The sequence below is a fragment of the Cnephaeus nilssonii genome (assembly GCF_951640355.1).
Source record: "Cnephaeus nilssonii genome assembly, chromosome: 15".
NCBI classification, from domain to species: Eukaryota; Metazoa; Chordata; class Mammalia; order Chiroptera; family Vespertilionidae; genus Cnephaeus; species Cnephaeus nilssonii.
The window spans coordinates 1,166,729-1,178,679 of NC_137086.1; the positions used below are offsets into that span (position 1 = coordinate 1,166,729).

The window sequence follows — 11,951 nt, forward strand, 5'->3', positions numbered from 1 at the left end:
GGGGCCGGTCACCCTCAGGATCGGGACTCGGGCGGGAGCCCTCGCTGCGTTCTGGGGAGGACGCGGGCAGGGTGCGGCATCCGGCGGCGGGCACAGGGGCTGCCTGGCCGTCTGGCCCGGACGCAGGGGCAGCGAGCAGCTCGGAGGGTGAGCCCAGGGAGCAGGGGTGGGTGCTCCCTAACTGCTGCCCCGGACGGAGCCGAGCGCCTGTGGCCAGGGCCGGCCTGGGGCAAGGTCGCGTCCTTAAAAGCTGCTCCAGCTGCGCGGATCCTGTCACCCCGGCGTCCGATGGGGAGATGGGGCGGGAGGTTCTCGGGAACTGTGTGGCCGGCGTGCCGTGTCCACGAAGGCGCGTGGTGGACATGGCAGGACATTGAAGGAGAGCCTCTGGAAGAGGAAAGGCGCATCCGTGCGAAGGCGTGTTTCTAACGTGTTTCTAACGTGTTTGTAACAGTTTCCCAGACACCGGGCAAGGCTTGGGAACCTAGCGGACAGGAAGCACGGCCTTCCAGCTCAGCGTGCGGAGGGTTCCCCCTGAACTGACCGGGGGTCTCGATGAACACCTGCAAGTCCTCGCTTTCATTCTGACTTTACTATTTTGTTATTTTTTCCCAAAAAATAAGGGAGTAAATCAACCGAGAGCAGGGCAAGGATTCGGGGCAAGAGGCACCGTCCCAGGAGGGGAGGGGAGGGGAAGGGAGGGGAAGGAAGTCCCAGAACTGAGGGGCTGCTGCGGAGCCTTCCGGATGGTTCTACATGGGGGAGGGGTGTGTGCTGTGCTCACCTCTGGCTGCCTCATCGCACCCCGGCCCCTCAGGCAAGTCTCTCGGGAGTGTAACTCGGTCCCTGCGTTCCCGTGCGGCCATTCAATAGGAGGAAGACAAGGACACCAACCAGGGGACTTTCATTTCCGGGTGAAACCCTGGCTTACCACCCGGTCATTCTCATGGTGCGGGCTGACGGCCTGGGCCTCGGGGAGGGGAAGGCAAGGAGGATCTCCCTGCGTGTCTGTGACGCTGAGAAAACAAGACTTTGGCATGGAGGTGATGGTGGGTGCCCGCGACCGGGAGAAATGGGAGAAAAATGTGCCTTGGCCCTGGCTGGTGTCGCTCAGTGGGCAGAGCACCGGCCTGTGGGCTGAGGGGTCCCGGGTTCAATGCCGGTCGGGCCCATGCCTGGGTCTCGGCTCCGTTCCCAGTGGGGGGCGTGCAGGGGCAGCCGGTCCAGGACTCTCTCTCACCGCGGTGCGTCTCGGCCCCCCAGGCATGGAGAAGGTGAACTTCTCGGGCGGCGAGCCCTTCCTGAAGGACCGCGGCGAGTACCTGGGCCGCCTGGTGAGGTTCTGCAAGCAGGAGCTGGGCCTGCCCAGCGTGAGCATCGTCAGCAACGGCAGCCTCATCCGGGAGCGCTGGTTCGTGGACTACGGTGAGCGCCCCCCCTCCCCCGCCCCCAGGCCGCCCCTGCGCCGCTGCATTTCCTTCCTCCCCGGGGACGGGAGGGACCGAGCAGGCTCGTTCTAATCTCTTCGCCAGCTGCGTGTGCAGTAACGGCGTGTGAGTTCCGCAGGTTCCCGTAAACACGTGTGCGCGGGCAGATAACAGTGTTTGTGCGCACAGCTCCTCGGCCGGGCCCGCCTGGGTGGCGAGCAGGGGCTGGGCTCCGGCTTCCCCACCAGCAGGCAAGCCCCACCGTTTTGCTCTTTCTTAAAAATATATATATATATTTACTGACTTTTATTTTATTTTTATTTTTTTACAGAGAGGAAGGGAGAGGGATAGAGAGTTAGAACCATTGACCAGCTGCCTCCTGCACACCTCCTACTGGGGATGTGCCCGCAACCAAGGTACATACCCTTGGCCGGAATCAAACCTGGGACCCTTCAGTCCGCAGGCCGACGCTCTATCCACTGAGCCAAACCGGTCAGGGCCGTTTTGCTCTTTTTCTGTCAATGTTAAGTCTCATAGAAAGTAAGCGACTGGCCCGGCCGCGTGGCTCAGGGGCTGAGCATCCACCTGTGAACCAGGAGGTCACGGTTCGATTCTTGGTCAGGGCACAGGCCCGGGTTGTGGGCTCCATCCATCCAGTGTGGGGCGTGCAGGAGGCAGCCTGTCAGTGATTCATCGTGGATGTTTCTCTCTCTCCCCTCTCCTTCCTCTCTGAAATCAATTATATACATATATGTATATGTATGTGTGTATATATATATATATATATATATACACACACACACACACACACATATAAAATAATAAAAGGGTAATATGCTAATTAGACCGGACAGCCGAACCAACTTCCAGATGACCTTTTGGACAAAGCCAGGGCTGTGAGGGCCAAGCCCCTTGCACGAATTTCATGCACCGGGCCTCTAGTACGTGTGTGTGTGTGTGTGTGTGTGTGTGTGAAAAGATGTAGGCCTGCAGAGCTCATAGATCCAACGCACCGCCCGCCCTCAGGAGGGAGTGAGGCCCCGGAGGACGCGCAGGTAGGAGCTCACACACACACGGGCGGAGAGTTTCTCTCGCGTGTAAATGTCGCCGGCATCCTGTGAGGCGCCTTCTTTTCTAAGACTATTTTACCGAGTGTAGCGTGTTTCCCTGAGTGCTGTGGGGGCGGGGCACACGGCGTTTAAACAATGACAGCGGACGCGGAACGCGGGTTTGTTTCATCCCGAGGAGGACAGAGCCGCCGACGGGCTGGGTCCGCGGTGGAGGTCTGAGCGCCGCCCTTTCCCGCAGGCCAGTACCTGGACATCCTCGCCATCTCCTGCGACAGCTTTAACGAGGACGTGAACGTCCTCATCGGCCGCGGCCAGGGGAAGCTCCACCACGTGGAGAACCTGCGGAAGCTGAGGCGCTGGTGCCGGCAGCACCGCGTGGCCTTCAAGATCAACTCCGTCATCAACCGCTTCAACGTGGACGAGGACATGCGCGCCCACATCCAGGAGCTGAACCCGGTGCGCTGGAAGGTGAGCGCCCGCGGCTCCGCCCACGGTCACTCCACGCCGTGCTGGCGGGATCGGCTTCGGGGAAGTGGAGATGGTGAGCCTGCAGCCCTGAGCCACAGAGCCAGCCAGGAGCCAGGTCCTTCTGTTTTTAAAAATATATTTTTACTAGAGGCCCGGTGCACGAAATTCATGCATGGGTGAGGTCCCTAGGCCTGGCTGGCGATCAGGGCTGATCTGTGGGGCGACTGGCGAGGTGATGGGGGTGGGGGGACCCACTGGCTCCTGCCTTGGCTGTTCTGGGGCCTGTGGGCAGCTCTTACGTTGAGCATCTGCCCCCTGGTGGTCAGTGCACATCATAGCAACCGGTTGCTCCACCGGTTGTTCAGCTGTTTGGTTGATTTGCATATTACGCTTTTATTATATAGGATTGATTTCAGAGGGAAAGGAGGGAGAGAGAGAGAGAAACTTCCATGATGAGAGAGAACCATCGATCGGCGGCCTCCTGCACGCCCCACACTGGGGATGGAGCCCACACCCCAGGCTTTGGCGCGCAAACACATGTCATGTATGTGTTCGCATGGCCCACACATCCTTCCAGGAGCCTTTGCTATTCTGTAGTCCGAAAACTTAGATGACGAAACCAGATCAAATATCACCGAGGCCGTTATTTCTGTGTCTGCCTGTTAGGAACATCTGTGCTCCCTAAACCCCAGGGCGAGCTCCAGTGTCCCCAGAGCAATGTCTTTCTAGAATGTTCCTCAGACTCGGCTCAGGGAGAGGAGGCTGGGGCGGGGGCCTGGGTTTGGGTGGCACCGGCGGGACGCTCTCGCCAAGCACACGCGTGTTCCAGGTGTTCCAGTGCCTCCTCATCGAGGGCGAGAACGTGGGGGACAGTGCCCTGCGCGAGGCCGAGCGCTTTGTCATCAGCGAGGAGGAGTTCCAGGGCTTCCTGGACCGGCACCGCGGGGTGCCCTGCCTGGTGCCCGAGAGCAACGACAAGGTGGGTGCCCGCGCCGGCCCGGCACACCGCACGCTCAGATCCACTCCGAGGGGACCCCTCTCCCCAGCTCCAGTGTCACGTAGAGACGGGGCCCGGGGGGAGTCTAGGGCTGCGGCGGCCATCTGTCCTGCGCCCTCCAGCCCTGGGGCCTTTGTTTTTTTTAAAAAATACTTTTACTGATTCTAGAGAGAGGAAGGGAGAGGGGGAGAGAGATAGAAACATCCAAGATGAGAATCATGGACCGGCTGCGTCCTGCACGCCCCCTCCTGGGGGTCGAGCCGCAACGGGGCTTGTGCCCTGACCAGAATCGAGCCCGGGACCCTTCAGTCTGCAGGCCGGCGTTCTATCCACTGGGCAACACAGGCTAGGACCGCCCTGCGGCCTTTGCGTGAGCTCAGGGTGCCCCTCCTCCCGCGGGCGTGGTGCCACTGCGGAGGGCTGGCGTGAGAGACGAGCGCTGGTCTCTCCTCCTGGAATACAGACGCAGGAAAAGGGGGCCGTGGGGGGCCTGGGGGCATCGGCCGCTGGGAGTGCCGGGTAACCAAGAGCAGGCTCGCCCACCACGAGAGGAGGTGGGGAAAGTCGCCGGGAGACTTTTATTCCGAGCGACACGGGACCCTTTGGGCACAGGGCAGGGAACCGGGCTTTGAGACTGGGGGTCGGAACACACACACCAGCTGCCCTGGAGGGTTGGGGGGGAGGTGGGAAGGGGGGAGGCTCACCTGGGGGCGACAGGCCCAGACACGGAGGCGAGGGGGGAAGCGCTGAGCCCGGGGTGACGATCACACACACACAGCCCCCGAGCGTGAGGCTGAGCTGCAGACTGAGCGTGTCCCTCTCCCTTCGCAGATGAAGGACTCCTACCTGATCCTGGATGAGTATGTGAGTGCGCCCGGCCCCGCGCCGTCCTGCAGATGGGTGAGGTAGCCACGAGGGCCGAGAGAGCATCGCCCTGGCCCACAGCGGTCCTCGGCCAGCGTCTCATCTTTCTTCTTTTTTTTTGTTAATCCTCACCCAAGGATATTTTTCCATTGGTTTTTAGGGCGAGTGGAAGAGAGAAATGTCCATGTGAGAGAGACACATTGACGGGTTGCCTCCTGCACGAGCCCCGACCAGGGCCTGGGCCGGGGAGGAGCCTGCAACGGAGCTGGACCAGAACCGAGCCCGGGACCCGCTGGTCCTCAGGCCGACACTATCCACTGGGCAGCACCGGCCAGGGCAGCACTGCACATTTCCATGGTCCCCGAGCCGCATTCACGTCGCCCAGCCCGGCCCCTGCGCCAGGTTCTGGCTCATGCCCTTGGGCAGGCTCAGCGTGAACCCGCCCCTGTACTTGCTCGGAGCCTCGGGGATGGGTTCCCCGTGTGGCTCTGGGTCCACGGACGTCCGTGCCATGGAAGCTGGCATGACGGTGCCTCTCTAGAGCCGCCATGACCCCTCCCCTCACTGCCCTCCCAGGGAGAAGGGAGACCCCTTCTCAAAACACCCCCCTGGCTTGTCCTGTTTTGTGTGGCTCTTTTTTTTGGCGGTGGGGGGAGGGGTCTGGATCCATACCATTTTGCCCATATTTCTAGACCAGAACAAATAATTCCATTCAAAGACCTGTATTTATTTATTTATTTATTTTAAATATATTTTTATTGATGTCAGAGAGGAAGGGAGAGGGGGAGAGAGAGAGAGAAACATCCATGATGAGAGAGAATCATGGATCGGCTGCCTCCTGCACGCCCCACACTGGGGATGGAGCCCGCAACCAGGCATATGCCCTTGACTGGAATCAAACCCGGGACCCTTCAGTCCGCAGGCTGATGCTTTATCCACGGAGCCACACCAGCCAGGGCCCAAAGACCTGTTTTTAAAACAAATGAGTCTAATGAGAGCTATGGCGGCAATTTTTAAGTTGGATTTGGTCTTTTGAGAGACGCTTAGTGTGACTTTTTAGCTTCTTATTGTTTTCAAGTTCATCAAAGGCAGTTCACGGCTACTTATTCCGTGTTCTTGTGGGGCGTGAGGGGTAAGGTGAGCGCGAGAATGCGGTGCCCGGGGCCCTGCAGGCTGCGCCGCATCCGGCCCGCGGCTCTCGGCTAACACGGGCTGAAAGAGGGGAACACCCACGAATCGGGCTGAAGCCCAACAGTGCGTCTTAGGGGCACACGACGCGGAAGCCCCCATGTCTGTCCTGCATTTTCAGATGCGCTTCCTGAACTGCAGAGAGGGCCGGAAGGACCCGTCCCCGTCCATCCTGGACGTGGGCGTGGAGGAGGCCATCAAGTTCAGCGGGTTCGACGAGGAGACGTTCCTCAAGCGCGGCGGGAAGTACGTCTGGAGCAAGGCCGACCTGAAGCTGGACTGGTAGAGCTGCCGGCGCCGGGCCGCGTCGGGGGCCTCCTGCCGCACCCGGGGGCCCGGCGGACTCCCTGCTGTGCCCGGTGGCCGGCCACGTGGTCACGGCGTGCGTTACCATGGACACTGAAACCATTCGCTGGGGTCACTTCGCTCGCTTGGGTTGGGTTTGGGGTTTTTGAGCACCGTGTCCTGTGGTTCCTGCGTTTCCATCTCCAAGTTACTTTCTCTCGTTTGTTCGTTTGATGGTCACGTCTTTTCTGCTGAGTCCCCAGAGGCCCGTGTTCACATCTGGAAAAGCTGGGACACCTCCCTGCGGCCACGGCTGCTTGTGGCAACGCCGTCTCCCTTCCCGCCCTCGCACCGTGGCCACCTGGACTCCCTCCCCCGGCGTGCAGAGCGCGGCACCGGTGTGTCCGGCTCAGGAACGGCCGCCTCATCAGGCTTCGGTGCCGGCCCGGGGAGGTAGCCGTGTCCCCCATGATGCCGGGACCAGCCCAGGGCCCAGGCTGACTGCTCCTGAAATGAGGGCTCTCTCTCCCTCGCTCTCTCTCGCTCTCCTTCCTCTCCAAGATTCCTAGCAAATCCCAGGCACACTTCCCAGTTCACGATGCAGCTGACCAGGCCTCAGGCCTTGGGGTGCTGTGTGAACCCTTATTCAGCCACACGAGTCTATTCAGCAGGAACTGGCCAGTGTAGGGGGCAGATGGCTGTGGGCACGGGCGGGACTTCCGGGCGCCCGGCGTGTGGGAGAGTGAGGAGGGGCACACGCCGCACCTGATCCCCATGTCGACGGAGCCGAGGGCCGGGTCCTGCTTCTCGAGTCCGCGGGGTCTCGGGCAGTGAGGCGCCGTCCAGGCCCGGGGACGGGGCCCCGCGTCTCGCCCTCGCACCACGAGAGACCGGGAGGGACCTGTCCCCGAAAGGGGTCAGGGCCAGAGCCCTTGTTTATGTAACCGAGTCCTTGTTTATGGCCTGGAAAAGGATAGCTTCCTGTCATTGTTCCCAAAAGAGCAAAATCATGGAAAATTTTTGGCCCGAGCAGAGGGAAGAGCTATTTCCATCCCGCTGTCGCTCCGCTGCCTGCCACGAGGGGGCGCGTGCCCGGCTGCGTAGCCGCCCCGCTGGCCGATCTGTTTCCCAGGCCTGCGGATTCGGAAGGCTTTGCCCTTGGTGGTGTCTGTTTCTCGGAGTTTAAGTCCCTGTCCTTCAGCAGGAGTGTGTGCGCCCTGTCGTGCTGTCAGGCGACCTCCGTGGGGAGGTCAAGCCACAACACACACACACAGGAAGCAGCGGGCGCGTTAGGGGCCCTAACGAACACCACGGCTTCCCTGGGGTGAAAGGAGGAAGAGACGAACAGGAAGTGGCTCTCCTGTGGGCGTGATGCATCGAGGCTGTGATGATGTCACTGTGACCTGTGATGATGTCACTGTGATCTGTGATGATGTCACTGTGATCTGTGATGATGTCACTGTGATCTGTGATGATGTCACTGTGATAAGCAGAAACACAACTCGGGGTGTTTTCTTTGCTTCACGTGAGTGTACTTTGCCAGTGGTCGCTTATTCCATGAGAGGAAGCGCGGTGCTCGCTCCCTCGGCGTCTCTGACACAGAGCCCAGCCCGCAGCCACGTCCTCGGACCAGAAGGACGTTTTCTCCCGCTGCCCGAGACAGGCCTCCTCCTGCCCCAGAGGGAAACATCCAACACCACCTGAGAGCTGCCCTTCGACGTAAGCTGCGGCTCTTCGCTCCGTGTCCCGCCACCACCGTGAACGCACACCCTTGCCTGGCGCACCCTCAGGACGGGCCAGGCCGTGATGTTAAAACATCCAGAGGTTCCTGTCTCCGAGCTGGAGAAGCGCGGCAGCCACGCTGCAGGGACTGCAGAGCCGGATTCTGGGACGTGCTGCTTGGCGCTCTCGGTTTTAAATCTGAGCCTCCGGTTCCATGCGGCGTGTCCCTTGGTGGCGGGACAGCAGGGACGGACGGGAGGCGTCTCCGTGGGAAAGGCAGAGGCTGCGAGCCTCCGCTGTAATGGCAGGACTGGGGTTTGGCTTACGGGCCTGGACCGACGCCGGACGCGAGTGATCGCCTCTCCATCCGGCCTTGAAGGGGTGATTCCTCTCTGTCCTCTCGCCGACGTGACGGGAACGTGCCTCCTTCTCTCCCGTGCGAACAGGAGTGAGACCGTTTGGAGGAACCACCCAGAACGCGGGCGCCGGCTCTGCGTCTGGCCGGAGTTTGGGATCGAGTTGTTGGGTCGAGAGAGAGAGAGAGAGAGAGAGAGAGAGAGAGAGAGAGAGAGAGAGAGAGCCTGATACTAGAGCCAGCAAACAGGTCACATGGGGCTCAGTCCGACAGTCCCCGCCGGCCGCCCCTCGCAGAAAGGACGCTCTGTCAGCGGCGATCACAGAGCCCGCGTGGGCCCGGGAGGTTAACATCCGCCCGAGTGGGAGCGGCGCTCTGAGACGCTGGGGAAACGCATGTATATCTTGTCCTCATACCTGACGCTGTGTTGGCAGATATAATATATTAAAATGTGTTTTGTACCAGCCTCCTCGCTCCGTGAGTGTGATAGTGTGTGAGGTCATTGCGTGCTTCACAAACGGCCATCGCTGGAGGCAAGGGCATGGTAAGCATCAGCCAGGCTGTCCGGTTCGTGAGCACATTTTAGCCTCGGCGAGGAGAGGGCGTGGAGGTGCGAGGGCGGGACAATTGCCTTGTATTCCACCATGGGAGCTAGCGTCTGCGGGACCCAGTGGCCCAAACTCACCCCGTGAGAAGGCTGAGTTCCTGCAGACGGGCGACCAGCATGGCAACAGCCCCGGGCGTGGGGGTCATAGCAACAGCCCTGGGCCTGGGGGTCATAGCAACAGCCCCGGGCGTGGGGGTCATAGCAACAGCCCTGGGCCTGGGGGTCATAGCAACAGCCCCGGGCGTGGGGGTCATAGCAACAGCCCTGGGCCTGGGGGTCATAGCAACAGCCCCGGGCGTGGGGGTCATAGCACCAGCCCCGGGCGTGGGGGTCATAGCAACAGCCCTGGGCCTGGGGGTCATAGCAACGGCCCCGGGCGTGGGGGTCATAGCAACGGCCCCGGGCGTGGGGGTCATAGCAACAGCCCCGGGCGTGGGGGTCATAGCAACAGCCCCGGGTGTGGGGGTCATAGCAACAGCCCCGGGCGTGGGGGTCATAGCAACGGCCCTGGGCGTGGGGGTCATAGCAACAGCGGGGGTCATGGCAACAGCCCCGGGCCTGGGGGTCATAGCAACAGCCCCGGGCGTGGGGGTCATAGCAACGGCCCTGGGCGTGGGGGTCATAGCAACAGCGGGGGTCATGGCAACAGCCCCGGGCCTGGGGGTCATAGCAACAGCCCCCGCGCGTGGGGGTCATAGCAACGGCCCTGGGCGTGGGGGTCATAGCAACGGCCCTGGGCGTGGGGGTCATAGCAACGGCCCTGGGCGTGGGGGTCATAGCAACGGCCCCGGGCGTGGGGGTCAGAGGGCTGAGTTCCTGCAGATGGGCAGCCAGCATGGCAACGGCCCCGGGCGTGGGGGTCAGAGCGCCGCCCTGCGGAGTGGGGCCTGGTCAGCTGCCCAGGAGAGAACGGCCCCCCAGCACCCTGGTTCCTGGGGTTCATTCAGTCTTGACCCCTCAGATGCCTGGGGCTGGCCGTGCATCGGCCCCACGTCACGAGAGGCTGACGCTCCCGTCACCGGCTCCCTCTCGCGCCCGCTCCCAGCTCCCTGGCCCCAGTTCCCCTCACGCCCTCCGGCTCCACGGTCTCCCTGGACACCCCCGAGCGCCTGACCCCTGTTAGAAGCGCTCACTTTCCCCGAAGGCCATGGCCTCACTCCCCTCCCATCCCGATGGGCCAGCCTCGGGCGCAGGCCCCAGGACGGGGTCAGATCCAGTGAGGAGACTCCAGGGACAGCAGGAGCCCTCATCATCGTGGCCGGGGCCCCCCCCAGCCACATTGGGGTGCTCACCTCAGTGCCAGGCCCCGGGATGCGTGCCTCTGCCAGTCGGGGAAGGTAACAGGACCTTACTCAGAAACGGCGGAGCGAGTCCGACTCAGAGGCCACTCACGGGGCTGGGTGACCAGGACGGTCTAGCATTGTGTTCACGATGGAAAGAGCGCACATCTGGGGCCCATTTGAAAAGCAGAGTCAAGATCAGGAAGAAAATAAAAATCACCCACAACCGTACCCCCAGAGGCGACTGTGCATTCACCCCGTCTTCCCGGGCATGCACGGGTTCAGTCGAGGTCATGCTCCATGCTCCTGTCCGCACACATATGAAGGGTTACCCAGCCAGTGCGTGTCCTTAGCGTGAATGAGAGCCGCGGGCACTCACAGTCCCGCTGACGGAGAAGAAGGGCCCGTGGCATTCACAGCGCCCCCCCCCCTCTGCGCCCCCCCCCGCCCCAGTGTGAACCGGGCCCCGGGCTGGGTTTCCAGTTGCCTGCGTGCCCACGTGTGGATGTGCAGGCCTCTCAGGTCCTGGGGATTCGCTGAATCTTCACCACCACCACCACCACCACCACAGAAACAGGCTCGGAGGGAGCCGCTCCCGGGGCATCTGGGAAGCTGCCCGCAGGCTCATCTACCGCCCGGGCATCTCGCTGTCCCGGCTGCTTCTGCTCCCGGTTCGCACGCGGTGGTTATGGTTTCCCGCACCAGCCGGGGCCGACCAGTCCCCTGCCTCCCCACACCGCCGGCCAGAGAGCGTCAGATCCCACAGACACCCCTACGGCCCCCCCCCTCACGCTGCCCCCGGATGAGCTATTTACTAGGAAGGGACACCGCTCAGGAGTGGCCAGACAGACGGAAGGGGCAGGGGGAAGGTCTGTGGGAAGGCACCTCCCGCTCCCCACATCGCCAGGAGTGCCCCCCCCCCCGAAGCTCTCTGAGCCCATTGGGGCTCCCCGGAGGCAGCAGTCCATAGTCATGCGTGAGGAGAGCGTTGGCCGTGATTCAAGGCCCAGCCCCCACCCCTCCTTGAAGGTCAGGGATGGGACTGAGGGTCCCGACCCTCTGGTCACACGGTTGGGTCGGCACGAGGCGCCATAGCAGCCGTCACAACTGCCCGGTCCCACCCGAGCCCTGCTCAGTGGGTGAAGCCCACACCCCGCCACCCCCTTTTCTCGTGTTAAACCTCGGGCAGTGGACTCGTGGCCACGCCTCTTGGGAATGCGCTCTCAGCGGCGCCCACTTCCTGTTGGCAGGGCCCTCACCAGGCCAGGCGCCTTGAGTGTGGTCTCGGCCTCCGCCCAGCAGGGACACTCCCGTCAGGGTCCATTGACAAAATGCGCCACGTGTCCCTGGCTCTGCCCGCGGCCGGAAAGCGCAGACGCCCGTGGATGCCAGGGGAGCGCTCAGGGCCTGCCCTCGGTTAAAAGGCCGCCTGTCACCAGCCCCTCCCAGCCCCTCCGCTCCCACAGACAGCAGACAGCAGGAGCCTCAGGGCAGGGAGGGACCGGCTCTGTCCGGACCTCAGGTAGTCAGGGGACCATGCAGGGGGCCCCCCTCTCCATGCTCAGAGCAGCCAGGCGGTGGGATGGGAGGGGGGTGCAGAGGGGGAAGCTCATGTGACCTGGCAGACGGAGGGCCTCTCATCAGGCACCCATTTCTTTCTTTCTCTTTCTTTCTTCCTCCTTTTTTTT

At 62.3% G+C, this 11,951-nt stretch overlaps 1 protein-coding gene across 1 annotated transcript in view; it reads left to right on the forward strand.

Annotated features, from left to right (window-relative positions):
* RSAD2 (radical S-adenosyl methionine domain containing 2) overlaps nt 1-8,832 on the forward strand; it is a gene marked incomplete at its 5' end in the record, with an annotated part of 22,482 nt that extends 13,650 nt beyond the window's left edge. The window contains 5 exons of the mRNA XM_079791587.1: nt 1,264-1,425; nt 2,736-2,965; nt 3,795-3,944; nt 4,794-4,826; nt 6,136-8,832. Coding sequence (XP_079647713.1) covers nt 1,264-1,425; nt 2,736-2,965; nt 3,795-3,944; nt 4,794-4,826; nt 6,136-6,300 — 740 coding nt within the window. The 3' untranslated portion in view covers nt 6,301-8,832. The remainder of the gene's footprint in view (nt 1-1,263; nt 1,426-2,735; nt 2,966-3,794; nt 3,945-4,793; nt 4,827-6,135) is intronic.
* Between the last annotated feature and the right edge of the window lie 3,119 nt (nt 8,833-11,951).